Source organism: Rattus rattus, chromosome 3 (genome assembly GCF_011064425.1).
Source record: "Rattus rattus isolate New Zealand chromosome 3, Rrattus_CSIRO_v1, whole genome shotgun sequence".
Taxonomy (NCBI): domain Eukaryota; kingdom Metazoa; phylum Chordata; class Mammalia; order Rodentia; family Muridae; genus Rattus; species Rattus rattus.
The window spans coordinates 217,520,266-217,546,595 of NC_046156.1; the positions used below are offsets into that span (position 1 = coordinate 217,520,266).

The 26,330-nt window shown below is 36.3% G+C and overlaps 1 protein-coding gene across 1 annotated transcript in view; it reads right to left on the reverse strand.

The window, feature by feature from the left end:
* Positions 1-1,447: 1,447 nt before the first annotated feature.
* Positions 1,448-26,330, reverse strand: part of Fam172a (family with sequence similarity 172 member A) — a 268,579-nt gene continuing 243,696 nt past the window's right edge. The window contains exons 7-8 of the mRNA XM_032897067.1: positions 2,815-2,924; positions 1,448-1,519 (exon numbers count right to left, since the gene is read on the reverse strand). Of these exons, the coding sequence (XP_032752958.1) occupies positions 1,448-1,519; positions 2,815-2,924 (182 nt within the window). The remainder of the gene's footprint in view (positions 1,520-2,814; positions 2,925-26,330) is intronic.

The following is a 26,330-nucleotide window of genomic DNA, read 5'->3' on the forward strand; positions in this document are numbered from 1 at the left end:
AATCCTATACCTAATCATAGTAAAAGCAAACCAGTTGATAACATCAGACTAAACAGAAAGAAACTTGAAGTAATCCCACTAATATCAGGGACTAGACAAGGCTGCCCACTCTCTCCCTACTTACTCAGTATAGTAATTGAAGTTCTTTAACCCATTTTTATTGAGGCATTTCCTTAACTGAGTCTCCCTTCTCTCCAGTAATTCTAGTTTGAGTCAAGTTATCATAAAACTCTCAATGGAATTCCAAATTTGAACAGAACATGCAATGAGATTATAGTTTATTGAAATGACTGTGTGAACTATGTAGGATACAAATGTATCAAAGAAGACAGAATATCAACTGGCAAGACATGATACCAATATAGATATGAGGATTTTCAGAACAATAGGAAGAATAATGTCTAGAAATGAGTACAAGTCAATGAATGAGTGATGTAATTGAACAGCACCTACAACAATGTTAAAATGATTTCATTATCAGTGTGACAGAACTTTACTATAAGAAGTGTAAAGTAAGTTTATAAGATGATATACTTTTATAAGACTTTACTTTCAGGACTGTGGAAATAGTGTTGAGATTAGAAGTCATACTTTGATGTCAGAGGACCGAAGTATAATTCCTAGCACCCACATCAGGTGTCTCAGGTACTGTAACTCCCTCTTCTGGCCTCAATGTTCAAGAAAACTCAGTTACACACACACACACACACACACACACACACACACACTTAAAAAGTGCAGCATCTTTTTAAATAAAAGGATTGATCAGATTGCTTATGGAGAACTTATAATATCAGGTCATGTGGAAGCACTAAGATACATGAAGAGGCTATCATGACACTGATATGAGATGATAATGATTATTTTCAGGATTTGGAAAGTCCACCTGACAAAGATGGTGAGAGATAGTGTTTATCTTTGTGATTGTGACTCCTAAAGAGTCATAAAACTGAGCCCAGCCTGCTATAAACAATGGACAGGGATTCACATTTTCTAAACACAGCTACAATGATAGATCTCATTCTATAGGTTCTTCAGTAGACGAATTTCAGCTTCTTCCTCCAGTGCCCACATCTCAATCTTCCTGAAGGGGAGGACCCCTGTGATTAAAAAGACTATAGCAGCAGTGACTTCTCCCAGTCTTGGATGCAGTCACAGAGAACCTGAGACATTTGGTTCACTGTGTTTCTGAAGCTAACTGCCCAGAAAGAATTTCAAGTACCCCAAGACTCTCTAAACAGTGTAAGCTAAGAACTCATGAAACTTGTGTACAGTTCCCAGAAATCAAAAGAGAAAGAAAGAGAGACCATAGTATAATGCATGTAAGAAGCAAAGCAAACAAATATATTTTGGCTATGGATTCTTTGCTACAGCTGCTCTTTACTAATCTAAAGTTTCCAGAGTATCTGACCAACAAAAGTGCAAAGGAAAGATTCTTTTGTTACCCTTAAGTAGTGTCTTTGCAGCAGGTTTTCACTATCAGCTGATGGCTGTTGTGTGCTTGTACATCTTCCTTCATCTAAAAATGAAAATTTAAAAAAAACACTACATTTTTAAGTTGTGATCTCAGGAAGTTACCACTGTTAGAATCAATAATGTACAGCTATCAGAAATGGAGAACTACTCAGGTAAAACAAAAATTTCTTGCAATGCGGGGATTCTATATGCCGAATATATATAACCGTATATAACTTGACACTAAGGACACCAGAACTCAAATAATCTTCCTAAGGTTCTTAAACTTGAAGGAAAAGTAATTTACAGCTTCTGAAAATTGTTAAAAGCTCACTGGAATTTTAACAAATTAAATATAATAAATGATGAAAAATAAAACCATGGACAAGGAATAACAACAGTTTGTACAGAAATTTACCTCTTCTTGTTTTCTGCCTGATTTATTTGTTGAAAACAATACCATAATTTTTTATACAGTAATCCCTTTAATATACTTTTTAATTTTTAAAAGCAATACATTTTCATAAAGGTAAAAAAGGCCTAATATTTTTAATATACCAAGACTTCATTCACACAATAACTAAAATTCTAACCACTTTTGTAGAGAAAACAATGGGGGTGGGGCAATAAGTAGAGATACAAAGGAAAAATTACCAAAGAAATTATTTAACTTATCTATGAAAGAAATAAAAATTAAATTGTCATGAAATCCTATAATAAATTTCTTAGCAACAAATAATTTTTTTTTATTCTTTTTTTCGGAGATGGGGACTGAACCCAGGGCCTTGTGCTTGCTAGGCAAGTGCTCTGCCACTGAGCTAAATCCCCAACCCCGCAACAAATAATTTTTAAACATTACTTATTGTTAATAATTGGTGATTTGCAAGACAAAGTCTAGTGTCAAGGAATGCTTTAACTGCAGATTTTCTTCTAGAAAGTGACAAGATTCCCTAAAATCTAACACATGGAAAATAAGGCTAATTTACTTCTACCAATATTTGTACAAAATATTTAGTTATTACTATATCATTTTCTAACACTTCAAATAATCTGCTTTTCAAAAGCTCATTTATAAATAATTCTGTATTTTTATGACAATTGATAAGATTATGTCATCAGTGTAACCATTTCATACAGTGAAGCCTTATGTTGTCCATAGTTCTCACTGAGACTTAGATCTTGGGGATATTGATTTTGTGACACAGTACCAGGCTTAGCTAATACATACAAAATTGACTCAAAATTAAACAAACAGGGGAAGCAATACTTTCTGTGACTACCACATAAAAAAAAGTTCTAAACAAAGAAGCAAGGATGGGAAGGAGATGTTGCTCCTGATTAAGTACTCTGAAAACTCACCCTTATGCGAACAGTCCTAGGCACTTTATCTTTAATACTTATGACGGCTTCCCAGGCAGTCCTGGGCACTGAGGTTGGAGTTTCTTCATCTAAGAACTCCATGAGTAGAACTAGTCACCAGAAAAATCTTAGTAAGGTGATGGGCATCTCGTTCCTGACCATACTTTTACATCACCATCAACACTGGATTCAACCCTTTGTCTTATTCTTTTCAAAGATATCGTGGGTCCAGTTCTCTGAGGCTCTGATTGTTGTCATATCTTTCTGTCATCCTCTGTGACTATGAGTAACGTATCAATAAAAATGAGTACATACACAAATTCTATGAACAGAATAAATAATGGTTTTTTTTTGTTTTTGTTTTTGTTTTTGTTTTTTTTTTTTTTTTTGCAAAAGCAAATAGTTCCATGAGATAGAGGCAGGTAAGTGGACAATATAACATCTGATATGGCAGTAGGACAGTGACAATAATAAAATGTAACTGGATGTCTGTCAACCTGGATGTGGCCTATTTGTTCACACTTCAGGCCAGTTTCATAAAAAGAATAATAGAATTGTATTTTTCTATTTGGATAGCTGTAAAAAGGAAATGACATTTTTATTTTTTATATGAATAGTTTTCTATTGGTCTTTAGTTTCTTCTGAAGCTAGTTTTCACAAAAAAGAAATATGAGAATTTTAATAAATACTCTCTTATAAAAACCGTTCTATTGTCTGTTTTTTATGTTTTTTTTTGTACAGATAGGACTTGTAACATCATCTGAGCATTTCCCTGAAATCCTAAATGTAAACAAAGAGTCAATACAAATGCTATGAGTCCTTTAATATTCTACAAATGTGTCCACTACTCACTGCATTTTGCTTGAATCAGGCTCTTTGTGTTGCCATCTCTTCCAACACTAGCCAAGAGAGTTTGTCTTTCACTAGTGCCTTTACAACGCTGATACAATGGTATGCATTCATTGCAGTGACTTGTACACCCCTGTGGTTCAATATCCCTTGAATATTTCCTGGCATTCTCACTTCTAGATGTGTTTGCCCATGTCCTGCAGAAGGGAGAACATATGATTTTGACTCTTTTGATGACTAAAAGTATCTTTCATTTCAAAGGTTTAATGTTCATGCAAGTACAAAACATTTTTCAATAGTATGCTTGAAAACATAAATTATATTATTATCTTTGCTTTTAAAAATTATATATATATTTGTGTGTGTTTGCAAAGTCTTGTAGGTATTTAATTTTATTGTAATTGTTGTGAAGAGGAAATTGAATTCTGAATCTATATAAAATGATGAAGTAATTCCAAATAGCAGTTGTATCCATATTCATTACTGGTTACCAAATAAGACTGATAATAAACGTACTAGGAGACTATCAGGAAGCCACTGTTGATTTACTTTACATAGATAAACAAGCCACATAAAAAATGAAAGCACAATGCTTTCAGAATTGTAAGTGATTAAACATTAATGATGGCAAAGCTTAGTCAAACACTGGAAGTCTTAAAGTCTTCCACAGTACATCATGTTGCGTGTCAGCGGATAAAGCAGAATGCCAATAACAGTTGGAGTCTTCTTGAAAAGACTTAAGCTTTGTCAATAGCTATAAATGTGCATGTGCCAATATCTAAAACCCCATCAATCTCTGCGTAGTGTTTGTAAAAGCTTGATCAGGCTAACCATACTAAGAACATTCTAACGCTAGTTGGCACTGAAAATAAACAGGTCTGAAAGTAGATTATATTTGCTTATTTGTTCCTTCCTTAGTGTATATGGATTTGGATATCAATGTCGTCAAATACCTGTTTTTTTCAGGAAAGAAGTTAGAAAAAGATGAAAAAATAAAATCTTTGTTTTCAGTTGCTGTATTTATTTGTCTAGCGACACAACTGAATAACTATATTTAAATACCTATTTATCTAGCTGGTATTAATCATGACCCAGTGTAAGAGAATGCATTGAGTTTGACTCATTAGACCTGGCCTGACATTCACTCAGCTGAAAAAGAAACGACTTAATCCTTAATCAGTCTAGAACAATTGCAGTTGCTGTAAAATAGAATATCTCTGGTAAATTAAACATTTTAGTTATTTTGAAGACTCAAAGAGGCAATAAGTCAACTGCGGCATATATTTGAGATAACTGGAGTTACATAGGACTCTAAGAAGATTACAGCCCAGAAATGCAAAGAAAGGGGAAGTTGCAAATGTGCTCCTGAAAGTATAGTGACTGACAACTAACACCCAACTTTATTTGAGGAATTGGTTACAGTTTTCAGGGGAAATGCATTAAAAGGTGGCTTAGTGTGGAAACTAGCAAGAGAGATCTCTTTGTTCTGCTTGGCTGATACTGAAATCTTTAACTGCAGGTGAAGGGAATCCTTCAGGCAGTGACAAAGAAGGGGACATTCAAGGACACGTTCAGGGCAGAAAAGGTTTAAGGGATCATCAGCTCCCACTTGTCTCTCTGCATGCCACATTTGAAACCCACTTGAGGAGAAAAGGAGAGAGGGAGGGAATGGGGGAGGGAGAGAGAGAGAGAGAGAGAGAGAGAGAGTGGAGGAGGAGGAGATCCAACATCCTAGCAGAAGGAGCAGTATTTCTTGTCTTACTAAAGAGAAAACTCAGAAACACTCAAGAATTAACTAGATCCATCATGGGCTTTATGACTTTAGATCGGACCAAATTTATCATAATCCTAAAGGCAACCAGAGACTTCAGCCATCCACTGGAAGCAACATTAAACCTGATACCTATTAAGTAAGAAAAATACAAGGAGACTCATGAAATTATAATACATTAAAAGTTAGATTATTACTTTAGGTTGAACATAACTAAAATTTTCAAATGAGAGGTTGGCGTATGTTTTTTTTTTTTTTTTTGTTTTTTTCTATGCTTTATTTTTGTTACATTATATCTTAATTTATGAACAAAACTAAAGATTTAAAACTCACAAAATGTATTCCCTTTCAAATGAATTTCCAGCTATTACTGTAAGAACTTAAAACTCACCCAAGAGCTCCATCGTGTTTTTCCTTTAGCCAGGACATCTTTACTTACTCTGCCAAAAGCTTTTAACTTCATTCTTCCCACTGTCTTCCAAACATGGCGACTACATTCCAGTGAGGAGTTTGGCTAGCTTGCTTTCCAATGTACATTGCATGATAAACATCAATCCCCAAAAGCATCCGCAGTCGAGGGGATCCTCTGTTTTATGTTAAAAGTTTATAAAGACCATAAAGAATATTACTGAATTTCATTCTTTACAAACTAAAACTGTGCAGATACTTTTAAAGGTACATCTTCTAAGATAATGTGGTTATCTTACAGGACTTTCCAGTTCCATCAGGAAAATACATTTTGAAACAAAACTACAAACATCAAAAACCTCATCCACACCATTGAAAAAAGACTAAGATGAGATTACTCAGGACAAAGGAATTTACAAAAAATATAATTTAAATTTTTTGGTTGATAATCCTACAGTGTAATAATGTGATAAACCATGAAAACAAACAATAGATCTTCCTTGAAATGATGTTTCTCACAATAAATAAACAAATTCATGACCCAGTTTTTAAAGAAAACTCTGCCATAATAAGCCATGGTCTATTTGAATGTTTCTTTTGAATTACAAAAAACTGAGCCAGGGTGAAACTACGGGTCTTCCAGTCAACATGAACAATAAATTTACATAAATAGAGGTTGGTTGGTTTTTTTTTTTGTTTTGTTTTTTTTTACCATTTTAACAGGAAGGAAATCGTTTATTTATGAGTACATAAATTGTAGTAAGTTATATTGTTTATAGGTTGATGATGAGAAATGGTAAAATATAAGCACTCTTCATGCTCTGTGGATACTTTGTAACAAAGGCTTTTTTTAAATTCAGCAAGGGAGAGAAGAAGAACAAAACAAAGATATATAGATGAGGATACTCAAAGACTCTCACGAGTGTGGATAATTTTCTTCATTGCAATATTCTTTGGCTGACAATTCCTGCCACATAACATAGGTAGAACATAAAGGACCAAAGCAAAGGTTTGGCCAAGCCACCATCTAAATGTGTTCCTTGTGGGATTTATAATACCCTGAGGTACATTATGCAGCTTCTTGCAAACTTAGCCCTGCCTCAGAGTGGGCCTGAGTAGGCTTTGTATTGTATTGTGGACCTCAAGCCTGTAGCTATCAAACCGCAATCTCCTTTGTTTTAAGACAAAATGTTACAGCTTAAGTATTGCTTTGAGGAAAATAATATGTTTGACACTGAATTTAAAATGACAAGCTGCCTAAAGGCAAACTTCTCTTTCCCTTATCATACTGTGAATATCTGTGTCATGCTTAGCACTTTTTCCGAGAGCATTCCATCTCTAGACACTGGGGACAAAAATGAGACCAGAGTGACTGAAGAACCCGTGAGAGGAAGAAGGTGTGGAAATGACCTCTTACCCACTGAAAGAAATTAGGCTAAATGAATAGTTGTTAGTCACAAACAATGTTGGCAATGATCAAAAGATGCAGTTTTGTGTTTTAGTGCGATCTCCATTCCATCTGTGTTTGTATTTAAAGAAATTCAGTCTTACAGAAAAGTGACTTTGATTTTAAGACATGATTTTTGGACACAGTGGAAGCAATATATAATTTTATTAGACTGTAAAAAATTTAAAACAACTCTTTTATTTACTTATTAAAAGGCTCTGGTGTTAAATATATGAAAGGAAACATAATATATGTGTGTGTGTGTGTGTGTGTGTGAATTAGTGATATGGTGTTGTATTTCATGGTATACTGTTATAAATCTCTCATAGGAATTGAAGAAATGTGTATGCAGGCTCTTTAATTTCGTAGCAATATGGGAAAGTAATGGTTGTGAAAAAATACTTCACATGTTGCACCACCAACCTGGTACCAAACATAATCTATTTTCAAATAAACATTATATATGATAACATGTATGACAGCAGCTGTAGCGTTGTTTTGCATAGTACTTAGAGTTATAATTTTTGTTTACTAATTAGGCTACCTATACTGAATCTTAGAGATCACATAACCTTCAATAAATCATAACACGAAATAAAACAAAAAGAGAAATATGAGCTTGAAATGTGCTTCTGTATGATAGTTGGCTTCCATAAGCCAACGTTTTGCTGCGTTAAAAGCCTAGACAATGGTTCACGAAACGTAGCCAATCAGCTATCCAACTCTATCCTGTGACCTGTTTTATTGTGGTTTTTTAGCTGAGGATGATTTTTAAAATTTTAAAGGGTATAAAACAAAATAAAGATGAATATGTAACAGAGACCCTACAGAGACCACAAAACCTAAAATATTGATTATCTGGCCAATTTCAAAAATACCCTGCCAAATCTGGGTTTGGATTCTGGGGGCTGCTAGATGGCCTAATGTGCAAGTCTGGATTAGAATGGGAAGCCACCTGATTAAACCTGATCACACCTGATTTTTCCTGATGCCACCATTTTTATATTGAAAACATGCAATATTTTACCCACAACAAAACTAACTGCTCACATTTCTAATAAACTTAAGTTGCATTATCTGTGTGTTCTTTATTCCCACATCAAAACTGGTGAAGAAAAAGGACTGTGCATGATAACCATGCACATGGCAAGTTACTCAGAGTTGCTGAAGGAGCATGGATGTGTCATACAAAAGTGAGATTTACAAAAATGATGACAATTCTTCTAACCAATTTTAAAATTACTTCCTCTATGTCTTCAGAATAAACATATCTCTCCACATGTTCTAGCACATAGTTTCACATAACATATTTAAATATTTTTTAAATTTGGAAACTTTAAATATTTGTTTATAAAAACTAATATTCTCATTTGTTTTAGAATTAATGTCATATTGTAAAGAATTCATGGTAATTTAATACAGTTTTATAGTTAACATTGATGTAATCCACATTAGATTAGACACACAGGAATCCAGGTATCATAATAGGTAACCAAAAAATAGTTGGTAACGATTTACTCCAAAAAAATGGCATTTTGCAGTGAGTCATCAAATATTTTTAACCAAATAATTTTCTTCGTTTTTTTTTAAAAAAGTATGTTTATATTGTACTCTCCAAAGTCATATCTTAAAAATATAGAATGATTAATTGGGATCCTATCCCTAAATATAACATTAAAAGGAATGTAAAAATAAAAATACCACAAAAGATAATATAATTAGAAAATGTTTTTATGAACAAATGTAATCATTTGTTTCCTTAAAACTGTTACCAGAATTAAGAGAAACATATTACAGTTTAATAAACTGGCATAACTCAGCAGGAAACTTTTTTCTACTTAATAATTTATTAATCAATACACTACTTTGATACTAGCCATAATTAAACTTTAGGGTTTCTTTGATATCTTTGATACCTTAAGATGACATAACAACACTTAGAACAAACACATAGGCAATTTTAGCTTTTTAGGTGTGTGTTCTGCTTGTTTTACTTTTGGAAGATATGTTTGTAAGTTTCTTAGTTTAAATCTTAGGCAATTTTCCCCACAAGATCTTTTTCTTCCCCATCTTAAAGCAAATGCCCATCTTCTGTGGTTCAAACAGCCCAAAGCAGTCTCTTTTAAGCCATCTATTCTCATAAACAACAAGCCTTTGACATCTGTGACACCGGAGACATGCAGAAGTCATTAAGGGCATCCCGAGGGGATTCCAACAGTTGCTTCACTTTAGGGTGGGTGTGAGAAGGCTTAAAATTAAATTACTCTAAAATAAAGTTAGAGCACTAAGCAATTTCCTGCTGTCCAACTCAGTAGGGTTTCCCGTGAGAAAAGAAAGTGGGCAAAAAGCTCAGACAGACAGACAAACATATTTACCCCTAGGTGGAAGGTACAAATTAAATTAGCCTGCTACAAAAGGGAGATGTTTTCTCCTTCTGTTCAGATGTCATGGTACTGAGGAAACATAAACTGGGGCCAAAAAAAAAAAAAAAAAAAAAAACCCTCACAAATGCATTCATTTGATCTAGTATTCATCCTGATCCAAGGTCTAAACAGACCACATAAAAGCACGGCACTGTGGAAGAACTTCCTCTCCCTAGTTACCAAGTTGGGAGTTGCAAGGGAACATGGGAGCAGGGGGTGGGGATCTTTCTAGAATGTTTCAGTGTTGAGGAACTGTCAGAGGATGTTACGGAGTATATGACTGAATCTGAAATCACATCAGTATAATTCAATTCCATATTTCATAGAAAAAGCTCGGGGGTATGTGTGCACAGTATGGTGTGTGTAAAGGTACGTTGTGAACTTTCTTTCTCTCTGTAGCTGGAAACCAATATAGGCACTTCCAAAGAGTCAAGTATCTATTATAGTGCCTCATTAATATGCATGTTTTTGGCACTCGGTTTGGTTCAGCTGGTATGCTTTCCAGTATCTCATTCTTTATTTATATGAGACTGGGAGGTGTGACCTATGGAGCCAGTTGGCTGTCATGAATTGGAATATTCATTAAGCCTCATGAATTATGCATTAGACTGCTTATAATACTGAGATCCACATTTGATCTAGCCAGAACTCTCAACTGCTTCCCATTTGATGGAATGATCCACATTTTGGTCAAACTATACATGTGTTCCATATAGTGCAGAAGGAGCGAGTGTACATTTGCTACCCAGAAAGGCTTGGAGATTTTGCAGCTCACATCTGACTAAGTGAGTTTCATATTTTTGCATATAGAAAGGGCACAGCAGACAAGGTTCTCCTCGAATAAACTAGATTACAGTAGCGTTCTTCTCTAGCCTGAATACTGCTTCCATCCATTACTGCCCTTGCCTATAAAAGTCAGCCATGACTGGTAAGCGGCCAGAATTATAAATGGCATATAGCTATCTCCTGGTGACCCACATAAAAAAGCAACAGCAAGTACAAAGAGCGTGGAAAGGGCTCTTAAGAACTTAGCTTCTCTTATGGAAATCAAGAAAACACTTTTATGATAACCTTGTTTTCTTACTGAGTATTGGTAAGTATGCCTAGCTTACATAAAACCTAATTTTCAGATTTTGCTGATGATATAAAATGTTATAAAGAGAAAAAAGTGGTTAAATTTTAAATATTTTTATTTTGAAGTGTATGTATCAATGTTAAATTTTTATTCTATTTAAACCCATACCTTATACAAAAGAAAAAACAGAGATGAACCACTATATATTATGTTTCTTATATACATCAACAAATTCAAGAGCTAAATACATGCCATTTTTACATTCTTAGCATATGCTGTTCAACTCTGTTCTTCCAATCCACTCTTAATAAAAAAGAGTTTTATATAGCTTCAATATTAAACCTTTGATCATTTTCTATGTTAGAATGTGTCTATTATTTTCCCTAATGTAGACATGCCTAAGAAGGCACTCTTATTCATGAAGGTAATTATTACCACAATTAAAGCCTGGGACAGAGTTTGAATGTGGTGAATTCCCTTTGCTATATTCTAGAAAAGTGGCCTAAAGAATCTATAGCCTGCTCTATAAAAGGTCATGGGTGAGTCCTGGGTAAAATGGCATTGTTTACAGATTTTTTAGTGAAGAGATTAGCTGTCATTTATTTTCACATACCTAACTGAGGCGCCTTGTGGTTCCCAGCAAGAGCGTGTTCTCGTCTCTTTCTCAGCCTGTCACATCCCTGTCAGTTTCAATAAAATTACTTACCTGAATTATGCAAATGAAGCTTTGTTATGTCCAGATCCCAGCATTGTTCATCTCCACTATAGCTGAAAATTCTAGCAGTCCCCTTGCTTACACTGTCTGATTCCAGGACTCCTTAGGTCAAGACCTTTGAACCTCAGAGCTTGACTTATGCCACAACCATTTGACAAATCGCCCAGACCCTCACAAAAGCTGGTTGAGCCCCAGAGTGGCTGCTCTCTCTATACAGCACTGTTTCTCTGTTTTGACATTTCCTTCTCACTTTTCCTCTCAGTAATTAGACAAAGGGAGAAAAAGACATTTGTGTTTAAAGAATGCTTTCATTTAGGACTGTGATAAATGGCTCCCCTTTCCAAGAAGCTGCAATCCCACTGCAGGACAGAGGTTTCCTTCACAAGGGCCTGGACAAGGAAGGCCTCCCACCAAAGCCTTCCCAGACTTTAGCTTTGCCTATAAAGAGCCCACAGAGAGGGTCTAGTGATTTGTTCTCTTCTCAGTACTACCAAACAATTGGAAAAATGTAGCATGAACTTCTATGTTAAAACCATCATGGTTGTAAAAACAAAAATATTGAGTGTTTAATTTAAATAATTCTAACAAAGCTGGAGGTTTAAAAAAGGTACTACGATTTTTTAAAGCAATTTCCCTATCATTAAATATCTCTCTGTTCCAATAATATATTACAGACTGAAATATAACCCACTCTTTGACGTCCCATCTAGAATCTTGAGAAAGAAAGCATCAACATGACTTTAGAGAATGAGTAAGTCTGAAGTATTTTCAGAAAAGTTTCAGCCTATGTGTTTTAGAATAAAATGTGAGCTTACCTTGGTGCCAAAGGAAAGCTTGTCATGGTGCAGGAAAATGTTAAAAGAGTGGAACTTATATCAACTATGTTTTCATACGCTTCTTTTAGAGTGGTGAGTTAATTTTTATTGGTCCATGGAGTAAGTGAGATTGTCAAACATGACAATAAATTGAAACTGCATGGGAACCTGTAGTGCCCAGTTTGGGTGAAGCATTATCACGTTGCCATTCATGCTGTGGTTAATTTGTTGCTTGCACTCAAAACCATGTTGCCTCAATCAGAGTATCATTTCCCAAAGTAGGCAAATTACCTCAAAACATCTCATTTTAATTCATTATTAGACCATAGAATAATCCTATGATCTGGTTTTATTCACAAATTAAAGAATAAAAATACAGGAAAACTTGAGACTCAAAAAGAAAAATAATAAATAAAATAAGGGAATAACCACCTGAAGTGGCATGTGGCATTTATGTGGTTTATAGGAAATTTCCCTACACTGAGACAGGTTCATACTGTGAAATAATAACACTTTACATGTTTTCAAATGAGCATGACTTTTATTTCGCTTATTTTATTTTATTAGATAAAATAGTCCCTAAAAGATATCATTAAAACAGAACTGACAGAGAAAGCTAATTCAAGTGAACACTTTTAGCTCTTTTCTCTAGGGTTAGTTGAAGAGCTAAAACTTTATAAATGAATGAGCACATCTGAGTTTCTATCCCTATATCAAAACAAAGCAGAGGAATCAACTGTGTTTGGAATTTTACTGAAATCTTTCTGAGGGAACAGGGTCTTTACATGATTCCCATGAAAAGGACACTGGGCCAACAATATGATAAACTTGAAATAATGAGAGCACAGGCCTAAAAGGCTGCAAAACATTCTGTTTCTGAGACTTTTCCTCACATGCAGGCATGCATTTAGTGAGAAGAATGAACCATAGGAACTTGTTTGTAAACTTTAAATGCTGCAGTATATGCTTGGCTTATGGTTCCATTCATTCTGTAAACTGAACAGAAGTGAGCCTGCTGATGCATAATTGAAATGAGTATCAGTAAAACCTTATAGTTCTCAGGTATAAAAGGAGAACAGCTTAATGTAAAAGGTAGAGGCTTATCTTTGGCAAATACAAAGTTATATTAGACGTGTAAGTTCTTCTTATGTGTTTTTTAAAGTCTATAACTCTAATTGTACATAGATCTAACTGAAGGTGTTTATGTGCTAAATAGGACTTTGAAGATTCATGAAACTTTTCTCTTTACATGTGGGCTCCAATACAAACACACTCAGGACTTTGTAAATGCTATTGTCTTTCCTTTAAGTAACCATTGTGCTCTTATGTGTATTTAATCAGCCAATATATTTCTAGAGTAAAACACCTGCTTTCCTTGATGGATCAGGATGACTTGCTCATCTATTTTCAGAGAGGGAAAAAAATCTTTACTTAATATAAATTTCCTCCAACACAGGTCCTTTTCATCCAGAAAAGCTACAGGCTAAATCTATTTATTCACTACCCTTACAAGCAAAACACCCATTTCCTAAGCTCATCACTCACATTTAGATAATATTTGATATGAAATTATTTTTATTAGTCATCTATTAAATTCTACTCATTCCTGCTCCTGGAAAGCTTAAGCTATAAAAATAAGAAAAATAAGCTCAGGGAGATGAGTCAGTGGATAAAGTGATTTCTACATAAGCATCAGGATCTAAGTTAGGATGTATATGCTATAAACCTGTTGCTGGAGTGGAGTGAGACCAGCAGATTCAGGGGGCAGTACTCTAAGTTCAACAAAATACCCTGTCTCAAAATACAAGGTGTAGACTCATTGAGGAAGACATCCAAAATTGACCTAAGGCCTCCACACAATGATACAAACAAATAAGAATAGTATAAAATAATCTTGAAACAAACATTGAAGAAAGCTCAAAACCTAAATTAGCAATATTATAAATGTAATAAATAGCTGACATCACTTACAATGAAAACCAATGAGGTTGTTGAGTAAGATCACTGATGATGAAAACAATGCGCATTTCAGTCATTCATTAGAAAAATAATTTTCTACTGTTCAGTGAATAGATACACTGGTACAGGTTGAGTTGGCGTTTTATAATTTTTTTATTATTATTCTTTTTTTTTTCTTTTTTTTCGGAGCTGGAGACCGAACCCAGGGCCTTGCGCTTGCTAGGCAAGTGCTCTACCACTGAGCTAAATCCCCAACCCCTCATTATTATTCTTTAATCTTTTCTTTTGCAGTCCAGTCATCATCTCCCTCCCAGTCCACTCTCCCACTGTTCTGCATCCCATTCCTCCTCCCCACATCCCACCCCATCTCCAAGAGAATGTCCCCACCATCCACCCCGACCTTACCAGATGTCCCCACTCCCTGGGGTCTCAAGTCTCTTGAGAGCTAGGTATATCTTTTCCCACTGAGGCCAGACCAGGCAGTCCTCCACTGTATATGTCTTGGGGTCTCATATCAGCTAGTGTTTGCTGCCGGATTGGTGGCCTGGTGTCTGAGATATCCGGGGGCTCCAGGTCACTTGAGACTCCTGAATTTCCTATAAGGTCACCTTCCTCTTCAGCTTCCTCTAGCCCCTCCACAATTAAACCAGAGGTGTTCCCAGACTCTATCTGTTGATTGGGTACAAGTATCTGCATCTGAGTCTTTCAGCTGCCCATTTTGCCTCTTGGAGGGCAACCATGCCAGGCTTCCATCTGCAAGCACACCATAGCATCAGCAACAGTGTCAGGACTTGGAGTCTCTTGAGCTGGATCTTAAAGCATCCCGCTAAAATCAGGGACAAGACAGGGATTCACACTCTCTCCGTATCTATTCACTATAGTACTCAAAGTTCTAGCCAGAGCAATCAAACAAAAAAAAGGAGATAAAAGGGATATAAATTGTTAAGAAGGAAGTTAAAATATCACTATTTGCAGATGATATGATAGTATACTTAAGTTACCCTAAAAGTTGCACTAGAGAAATAAACAACTTCAGCAAAGTGGCTGGATATAAAATTATCTCAAATAAATCAGTAGCCTTCCTTTATACTAATGCTAAATAGGCTGACAAAATATCTTGTGATAACTCTAACCAAACAAGTGAAAGATCAGTATGACAAGAATTTCAAGTCTCTGAAGAAAGAAATCAAATAAGACCTCAGAAACTGGAGAGATATCCTATGATCATGGATTGGTAGAATTAACAGTAAAAATGGCTACCCTACCAAAAGCAATCTGCAGATTCATTACAATCCCCATAAAATTCCAACATGATTCTTTAAAGACAGGAAAAGAATAATTCTCAACTTCATATGGAAAAACAAAAAACCCAGAATCGCAAAAATAATTCTTTTCTTCTTATTTATAGCCCTCCCGGTGCACCCTCTGATAGTTCCACATCCCATACCCACTCTCTGCCCACTCCATCTCCACTAGGATATCACCACCTCACCTCCCCACCTTACTTCTAAACTGCCTGGGGCCTCCAGTCTCTTGAGGATTAGGTGCATGTTCTCTGACTGAACCCAGACCTGGCAGTCCACTGCTGTATATTTGTTGGGGACCTCATATCAGCTGGAGTATGCTGCCTGGTTGGTGATCCAGTGTCTGTGAGATCTCAGGGGTCCAGATTAATTGTGACTACTGGTCCTCTTACAGGATCACCCTCCTCCTCAGTTTCTTCCAGCTTTTCCCTAATTCAACCACAGGGGTTAGAAGTTTCTGTTCATTGTTTGGGTGTATGTTCACAGCAGCATTATTTGTGAAAGCCAAATGTCCCATGAAAAAAGAATGGATACAGAAAAAGTGGTTCATTTACACAAAGCAATACTACCCAGCTATTAAGAATGAGGACATCCTGAGTTTTACAAGCAAATCAATAGAACTAGAAAAATCTATCCTGAGTGAGGTAACTCTGGCCCAAAAGGACATGCACAAACTGCAGGAATGGAAATGGAGAAGAGACCAAAGAAAAGAAGGTCTAGAGACAGGTCAGAAGTGAGATCCAGCAAAAATTATTCTTAACAATAAAAGAATTGCTGGGGAAACCACCATCTCTGACCTCAAGCTCTACTACAGAGCAATAGTGATAAAAACTTCATGGCACTGGTACAGAGAGAGACAAGGTGAGCAATGGAATAGAATTGAAGACCCAGAAATAGAACCACACACATATGGACACTTGATCTTTGACAAAGAAGGAAAACATTTACAATGTAAAAAAGACAGCATCTTCGATAAATGGTGCTGGTCTAATTGGCAGTTGGTATGTAGAAAAATGAAAATAAAACCATATTTTTTACCTTTCACAAAGCTCCCATCCAAGTAGATCAAGGGCCTCCACATAAAATGAGATACACTGAATCTAATAGAAGAGAATGTGGGAAAGAGTCCCAAACTCAGTGGCACTGAGGGAGGGGGTGCGTTTCCTAAACAGAACTCCAATGGTTCAGGCTATAAGATCAGGAATTGATAAATGAGACCTTATGAAACTGAAAAACTTCTGTAGAACAAATTTTGAACATCTAAATACTATGAAATGTTGTAGAAGTAAGGAATAATTTAATTCAATTTCAAAAAGATTATTTCTCAAAACCTAATCAGGCAGAACTTTCAATCTAGGTTATTTTGATTGCTATGGTATTTTTTTAAAATCTGGTCTTCCTGATTTTTGCTCTAAAATTGGTAGAACTGTGCTAGGTGAATAGGATACAGTCTCTATTCAGAAGTATGGTCTGAAATAAAAGACTATTTGATTTTCGCAATGAATTTATAATAATGGCTTCCACTTTCTGCTCAAGGAGCTTTTAACAAACTGTATAACCTAATTTATTAACATGATGTTAACAACTTATATCTCTCTATACCTGCTGTTCCTCTTCAGGGAATTTTAGAATACTTTATGGAAAGCCTTGTTTTCCTTTTCAAATATTTCAGTAGAAGATTATTGAGCTTCCACTCTCACTGAGGTCCACACTTCACACCTCAGCATGTGACATCCGTGAGTTCTCATAAACAAAATTCCTGTAACTGAATTCCTACACCTTTTCTTTACAGACACTTCAGAAAGAAATATGTACATTTTATTATGCTATATACATCCCTGCCACTGTCTCAGTCTGAATTCTTCTAAATTTCTACCTCCAGAAGTAGCTGAATCTTATTGTCCATTCCTCATATCTATCAAGAGAGTCTCCGGTATAAAATTCAAAAATGAGTCTACTAAAGCTTAGTACCCCTCAGTAACATCCACATAGAACATAGAAACAAATTTAAGTATGTAAGCAAAGCTGAACCTCATTGTTGCAACATGACTAGTATTTTCTTATATTGAGCCTTCATGATCCTCTTTCTGTTTCCCTAATCTTCATGACAATCTAAAAGCCTACAACCTCTGTACTTAATTGTGTCAGTTTTACCAGAACTTTCACACTATCTGGAGTCTCAAATGATTTCTGTACTCTGCTACTCTGTTGAATCATGCATCATGGAACTTGTCTGTTTACACTATAGAGCCAGGGACTCTTCTAACGTTGGAAAATTACTTCATTCTCTTTCTGTCAATTGCCTAGAAATCATTTGGTATTTGTTTAATAATTATCAACTTGAGAGTCATTCAAAAACAGAGAATTTTGTCCTATGATGTGAGCTCTCTAATGAATATATGCTATCACTAACATGAGAAAGAGAAAAAGGTAGGAAAATGTAATAGAAGTAGGTCTAGCAAGTATTACTGAGGTTTAACATTACATATAGGGTGGAGGAAGGACAGTTTTTAACTCAGCACTCCAGATTCAGCCCTAATAAGTAAAGAGCATAAGGGTAATTGACACATTCATTGAACAGGGAAAAGCCAGCTAATCTAAAACGCCAAGACTTCTATACCCTGAAATAGTGAAAAATATGCCTTTAAGATTTGGGAAACAGAACCAAACACCATGAGATGCTGCACTGAGATGGTCCTTCTAGAGCAGAAACTGCTGAAACTTAATCTAGTGGGGAAATTTTTGACTAATCCAATATTAATTGCAGGGGACTAAGAAGCTCCTAAGGATGCAAGTTTTCAGCATAGTTTCCTACCTTTTCCTTCCAGAAATGACACCAGGGTCTCAGTGTGGAGATCCAGACTCTACCTACATATGAAACTAAGGAAAACTAATCACCAAGAAACTCTATTGAACTTTTCACAGTGAAAAAGGCCTGGCTCATAAGAGGAAGGTTTATCAAAGGACACACTTGCAAAGAAAGCATAACCATACCGAAGTTACAAATAAGGTATTCCGTTTTGTACCAATGGTTTGTTTGAGGGGGGAGGGAGAGGTGTTCTAAAGAATCATGGCTTCCAAGAAATAGATTGGAAAATTTGCCATCCGGGAAAGAATATAGGGAGGAGGTATAATGATAGACACAATTTTGAAGATCAAAGCTATAGAATTAGGCCCTCTAAAACATCAAGGCTTTATCAGAAGACAAGTAAAATTATAACCTTCCACATATTTTGTCACCATGGTGTGATAATAATTAAATGAAACTAGGATGCAAAATATATACAGAGGGATGTCAAGATATCTCAAAGGCAGAGAGGGGGTGGGGGAGAGAGAAATGGAGAAGTGAATGAAGGGAGTGGAGGAGGAAGAAAGGAAGAAAGGAAGGAAGACAGAGACTCATTTGTCTTCCAAATGCTGAGAAGATGCAACTGTGAGGCCTCACCCACAAATGAGACATCTATATCAACCCTTCATCCCCAAAGTTCAGAAAACATGGAAAGAGTTGGGACAGGAAGAATGTAAAAGTAGAAGGTGCTATGAGTGCTGTCTTTCAGACATGGCACATGAGCTACATTTCTAAACTCATAGGAGCTATGGTTATCTTCTCTGTAAGACCTGCACAAGATCAAACCAGCTAAAACTTTGAGCATGAAGTTTGGTACGGTCTTTAAGACATAATCCCTAACTGAGGAGCTACTGGCAATTAGCTGCTACTAGTGAAGAAAGAGCCACTTCGGGGTGGGGAGCGGTTGGCTTCATACCACACCCACAAACATATGTGCACCACTAATTGGATTCAGTGACTTGATTAATTACTTAATTAATTATAAGGCAAAGAGATAAGGTCCTGGGAAGATCTGAATGGGAAGAACTGGTAAAGATATATTATATTTATATATAAAATTTCATATAATACATATTTAATGCACAAAATATCTTTAGCAAAACAAAAATCAGGAAAGTATAAATGCTGTACATAAGGTGAAAGATAAAATTTGCAATAAAAAAAGAGAAAAATGAAAACTAAAATGAAAATTTTAGTAGCAGAAATAAGCCAGGCTTTTCGAGGACTCACTGGGATTTTGGACAATTGCCTAATATAGAAATAATTTGGTCTTTAAGACAATGAGAATTATTTAAACACAAGCAATGACTCAACACTTAAGAGCACTTTCTTCTCATGAAGAAGACACAGGTTAAATTCTCAGGACCAAAATTGTGACTAACAAGTAAGGACTTTGAAAAGAATGCTAGTATCTAAGGAAATAATATCAATAATTAGCAAAGTAGAAAAGCTTCTGCACAACCAGGGCAACAATTAATTGCTTATAGAAATATCCTATAGAATGTCTATAGTAATCTATAGAAAATCTTTGCTTGTAGCTTATGCTTATAAATGTTACAGTTGCTATGATAAAACACCATGACAAAAAGCAACAGTCTTAGATCATTGTTTTTGTTTTTGTTTTTTTGTTGTTGTTGTTGTTTTTTTTTTTTTTGGTTTGTTTTTTCCATGAAGACACACTTAAGATCACAACATTCTTATAAACAAAATGAGATTAATTGGGGTATTCTAACAGTCTCAGGGATATGGTCCATTATCACCATAGTGTAAAGCATAGTGGCTCACACGGAGATGAGGATATGAGAGTTAGTTATTCATCTGGATCCATAGGCAGCAGAAATAGATAGAGTCACTAGGCCTGGCTTAGTCTTTGAAACCTCAAAACCCACCTACAGTGACAAACATCAAAAAAAGACTACATCTGCTAATTGTGTCACTCCCTACTGACCAAGTATTCTTATCTATGAGCCTATGTGTACTAGTCTTATCTAAATGACCACAGCAGCCTAGGGAGAAAGTTTATTTGGCTTATGTATTTTGAGTCATAGTCCTTGGAGGGAAGCCAAGGCTGGAAGTCAAACCAGGCAGCAACCTAGATGCAGGAAATAATTTATAGGTCATGGAGAAGTACTGCCGTTTGGCTAGCTCCTTATAGCTTGTTGACCCTTTATAAAGCCCAGGGCTATCAACTCATATATGACCCCACAATATCAGTTGACATGACAAAATAGTAAAAGGATATTTCACAATGCTCCACACCTAGATGAAGAGCTACAGGCAATCAGTGATGCTCAGAGAAGGAGAATCATTCTTTCCAAGCGTGAGCTCTCTGATAGTCCCAAATGATATGCATGCACAGAAGCGCAACACTAAATGGACCCAGTAGGCATAGTCTCTTGTTCTCTGTACACTGGCCAGTTGTGAATCTTCTTGGTAATCACCATCTACTGAAAATAGAAGCCTCTCCAATGAGGGTTGAGAGATGCGCTGACCCGTGGGTATAACAATAAGTCGTTAGGAGGCAGTTAAATAGTATTTGGATCTAACAGAATAATACTAAAAAGTTCTGCCCTACAGCCATTGCCATTGTCATGTGTAATAATAGGTTCTTGGCATAATAATAGTCCCAGGAACAGGAAATGTTTCACAGCATTCACAAAACCTATGCAAGTCCAAGACAGACCAAATTGCAACAAAGAGGGGAGAAGATCACAAAATCCTACCACTCCAAAATATAGAGAAAATAAGCTGACTTAGACAGCCACAGACAGTCACAGCCAAACAGTAGATGGAATTGGGGACTTTTATGGAAGAACTGGAGGAAGAATTGCTATCACGAAGGGGATAGAAACTCCACAGGAAGACCAACAGAGTCAACTAACCTGGACCCTTGGGGCTCCCAATTTCTGAACCACCAACCAAAGAACATATATGGCTTGGACCTAGGCCTCCCTGCACATAGGTAGCAGATGTGCAGCTTGGTCTTCATGTGGGTCTTGAACAACTCAAATGGGGCTATCTCAAAAATTGTTCCAGAATTTACATAGAATACTCTTGCTTCAAGGTCTGGGAGAAAAGGTGCCCCACTAAAGGGCAACAGGGGCAATATATAAGTAGATGTCTCAAGAGAGAGGAGAGAACAGACAAGTAAGAATGTAAGGTTCACCCACATCGTGAGTTACTGGTAACAATCGATACACTCTAGGATAGAACCACATACAAATCATAATAACTCTGAAGTCTAGTAGAGTCATGTTGACAACTAAAGACAAAAATATTGAGCAAATTATCTCAAAATCATTCTAGGGATGAATTAAACAACCATCACGTTACAAGGTAATTTGACAGTTCCTCACAAAAGCATTACCAGAAGATTGTGGTCTGCAACATCACACAGAGAATCTGAAAGCATGCATCAAACAAAAATCTTCACATGAAGATTTGTTTGAATAACAGAGTCAGCTATGTACTTTAAGTAAACAAATAAATAAACAAATTTTAATGCAGCCATTTAATGAAGTACTATTTAGTAATAAAAATTATCTACGAAGGCACACCAAGGCATGGATGGATCTTAATTTAATATTGACAAGTTTGTGAGTACAGTGTGAAAGTCTCCCTTATCTACAATTCCATATAGAAGACATTCTGTAAAAGAAAGAATCATGAGACAGCATGATCAAAGCAGTGATTGATGGGAGTTTAAAATGAGGAAAAGTTTTGAAAGATGGATATCTGGTGCTTTTCAGAAGCTCAAAGTATGGACATTAATATATATAATGATTTAAAAATAGATTTAGGAGGGTGAAAACAAACTTTTCATTTTGAGCTTTAACATTATCTCTGCCTTCCTTTCTTCAATGTTTTTCAAGCCTTAATGGTAAAGTGTACATGTCTTGCTGAACCTTCAACTATCCTTTCTTCTCAATATCTTGTGTAACCATGGGTCATTCACTACAAGAAGAAGCTTCTCTTTTGAGTGCTGGGTGTAGCTTTTTACTGTAAATATAAGTAAACATGGATAGCGGGTGGATTAATGTTGTCAGTTCAGCTGAGCAGCCTTCATAGCTCTAAGATCTCTCCAAGTACACAGTGATAGGTATGGATTTCCTCTGGTAGAGCAAGCCCCAAATCCAATTAACAATCATCTTCCCTCTATAATAGCCATACCCTCTGACTTAGGCTTCAATTGCTATGATGAAACATCATGACCGAAAAGCAAATTTGAGAGAAAAAAAATGTTTATTTGGCTTATACTTCCACATCCATCAATGAAGGAAGTTAGGGCAGGAACCCATAAACAGCATTGGAATCCTGAGAGAGGAGCTGATGCAGAGGCCGTGGGCAGGGTACTGTTCACTGGCTTGCTCATCATAGATTGCTCAGCCTACTTTCTTATAAGTATCTTACAATCAGATCTTATGGAAAATTTTTCTCAGTTGAGGTTCTCTCCCCTCGGATTATTCTAGCTTGTGTCAAGTTGACATAAAACTAGCCAAAACACCCTCACTGCATCAATGGATATATCTTGCCTGTTAGAATGATATTATCGTTAGTAGAGTTCACACCTGGTATAGACCATCAGTGTCTTTACACAGCAGCAATCTTCATAGCAATACCTGGTAACATGAGAGACAGACATTAAGGAGGAATCTTCGAGGCCAGTTCAAGTTTGAGTTCTCCATATCTCACATCTAAGTTGTACGGTGCCTACAGCAGAAAGGTCTCATAAATGTGTTTCTATGAATAACTAGTAGAAATGACACTGTGTGCTAGATATCAGGGGCCTTTGTGGTGTGTTTTGAGTATGGTAGTGTGATGGTGGTGACAATGGCAGTGGCAGTTGTTGTTGTGGTGGTAGTGGTGGTAGTGATGGTGGTGGTGATGGTTTTGTGTGTGTGTGTGTGTGTGTGTGTGTGTGTGTGTAACAATATTAAGTCAATAGTTAATGGAAAGAGGCTAAGTGTCTTAGTACTAGAGTAGTAATTTACAGTCAAAAAAAGGAGACAACAGTTCATGTAGGAATGATTAACTTTAGTTGGAGACATCTGCAGTAACTGTTTAGCTGTTACAAAAACATATAATTACATCCAGCAGCATATAGAGATGTATATATGGTATGGCTGGTTTAACACTATGTATTTTATTGCTTTGTCAATTGAGAATTCTTAGGAACAGTACTCAACTAGCAACAAGCATACTTTATATCCAGAGTTCAGATCCTGGATACTAAAGCTGTCCTTCAATTAAAGAACCCAGGTCTCCTTAATGAAGTGGCTAATTCCAGGCTTCAACATTTGTTTTACCAGGAAGTAGAGCATTCTAATAAACAACTTACAATATTGGAGACATAGCACAGAAGACAAGTCAAAGAGCACTCTGTGCCTCAAACTGGAAACAATATCTGGAACATTGACCCAAAGTGTAATAATCTATAGAATGAAGCATAGTAAAATTTAGTTATAATTCAGATTACAAATAAACATGAGTTTGTACTGATATAAACAAATGATTGCATAAGTAATTGAGAGAGAATAGACTAGTCTCTCATGTAAAAAGAGCTCTGAATAAATGATGCAGCTAATACACCATCAAGAACAGCTGTTTCTCTCCTGAAGCATTGACCGTAACTTCCTTCCAAAAGATATATACATAATGGACAGAGCAAATGTGTAACTCCAGAGCAAAGAACTCTGTGAAACACTGCCCAAGTAACCAAGCTCAAATTCAAAAGTGATAGGACTCACTGGGATGGTATTCACCTATTCACCATGGCCATAATATAAGGAGTCTGGAACTATGCCTGAGCACAGTCTTCCTCCCCAAAGCCCATACTCTCAGTATAACACAAAACCATTAGAAAAATGCAATTGAGAGAAAATTTCCAAAAATGACAACTCAAATGACTCAAAACTGTCAATTGGTCAATAGCAAATAAAATCAAAGAAAGCGTCATAAAAAGAAGAGCACCAAGAGATCAGAGTGCATGTCACATGGTCCCCCTCTGATCAGAGTGCATGTCACATGGTCCCCCTCTGATCAGAGTGCATGTCACACGGTCCCCCTATGATCAGAGTGCATGTCATGTGGTCCCCCAAGAGATCAGAGTGCATATTGTCATGTGGTCCTCCCAAGACATCAGAGTGCATGTCATATGGTCACCCAAGAGGTCAGAGTGCATATCATATGGTCCCCCCAAGATATCAGCTTACATGTCATATTGTCCCCTGGATTGCTTGGTTAAACAAAAGAAAAGAGCTCTATATTCAAAAACTGTGTCTGAATATCACCTTAGTCAATACTATAACAATATTGATACATTACTTAAAGACAGCATCAAACTAATATACAATAATAGAAAAATTAGGTCTAGGGTATATGAAAACAAACTGTGCTGGCTTTGCTAATTTTCAACCAATTTGAAACTATTCTAAATTGAACATTTTATTTTAAAAGTTTTGTGATGGATAGGCATATGCATGTACAGGGATAAAGGGAATTTTCAAAGTCACTTTCAATTCTGTGTATGTGCCCTATTTTTAAACATAATCATTTTAACATATACTGTAATTCATGATTCAGTTAGCAAATGCTTCAAAGCTTCTCAACAATTTGTAGCATACAGCTTGACCTTTAAGATTTTCATACATTTTGCCATATGAAAAAGTGTTTCCATGTAATGAGGTTGATCCTCTGCCATATAGGCTCCGCGTGTGCGTAACAAGGGTTGACAAAGGAGGATTTTTCTGTCTCTGCTGCCCTCTTCCCATCACCTGTCTTACCCAGACAGACATCTCATCCACTGCTCTATCTCCCCAGACTCTGAGAAAATAGGATACTTGTAAACTCAGGAAAAAATACTGTGGTAGAAAGCCAGGGATAAGGACATTGTCCTAGAATCCTAGTGTCTATGCTATGTTCCTGAGAAAACATGTCTGTAGCTGCCAGCATGGAGAATTGTAACTTCGGATTTCAGTGAAGAAACTCTTGAGGGAAAAATGAGTGGAATAAGTTATCACTGACCATAGCCAGTCCTCACTTTTCCCATTTGTTAAAGGATAAACTTGAAATCATGCTTCACTTCATCTCCTAATGAGAAAAAACCCTCAGGTAAGACCCAGGTAGAGTGTTCATCACCGTCCTCACTCAGCAAGGTCAGTGCGTTCCAGGTGCTAAATTACTCCCGGGAGAGGCAGCGGCTGAACTACCCCCAGAGTAGCAAGCTCCTGGAACTAAATGTCCTACGCCGTATTCATACTCTCTCTTCCGTCTCTCACCAGGGACAAAGTGAGGTCAGAATAGGTCCCTGGAGGGCAACAGTGGGGAAAAGACGTGTGCAGCCTTTCTTTGGCAGACAAATATTCATTTTTATGAGTTGGAAGCCTCTGGCTCCCTCCCTTGTATCAGAAAATGCATCAGCTTGGGCTGCCGCAGGATGTATTTGTCTTGCCCTGCGCATCATTATTTTATTGTTATTACTCTCATTCCTTCCTAACTGTGATCCAATGAGCAGAATTATTTTTATTTACTCTGATGTTTTGGATGCTTGAATGTATTACTTCAATACAGTTTATAATCCCTATAATAGCATATAATGATTATACTGTAGACATTTAAAGGCACATTCAATATGTTCATGACATAAAACTTTGTAATGCCCCCTCTTTCTGTATTAAATGTTTCATGTTAATAAATTCTAGTCTATTTTGTATTTCTCATATTTGTGTGCATAAACTCATAAAAATGATAATAAATGGTATATTTTTTTGCTAAACTTATATGTGAGAATGTAATTGGTAATAGTTGATTCCAGAGGTAAAGCTCTAATATTGGGGAAATCAAACAGACCATAAAGATGTCTTAATATCTGACTTCATTAAGATTCCTACCAGATCCAAAAGT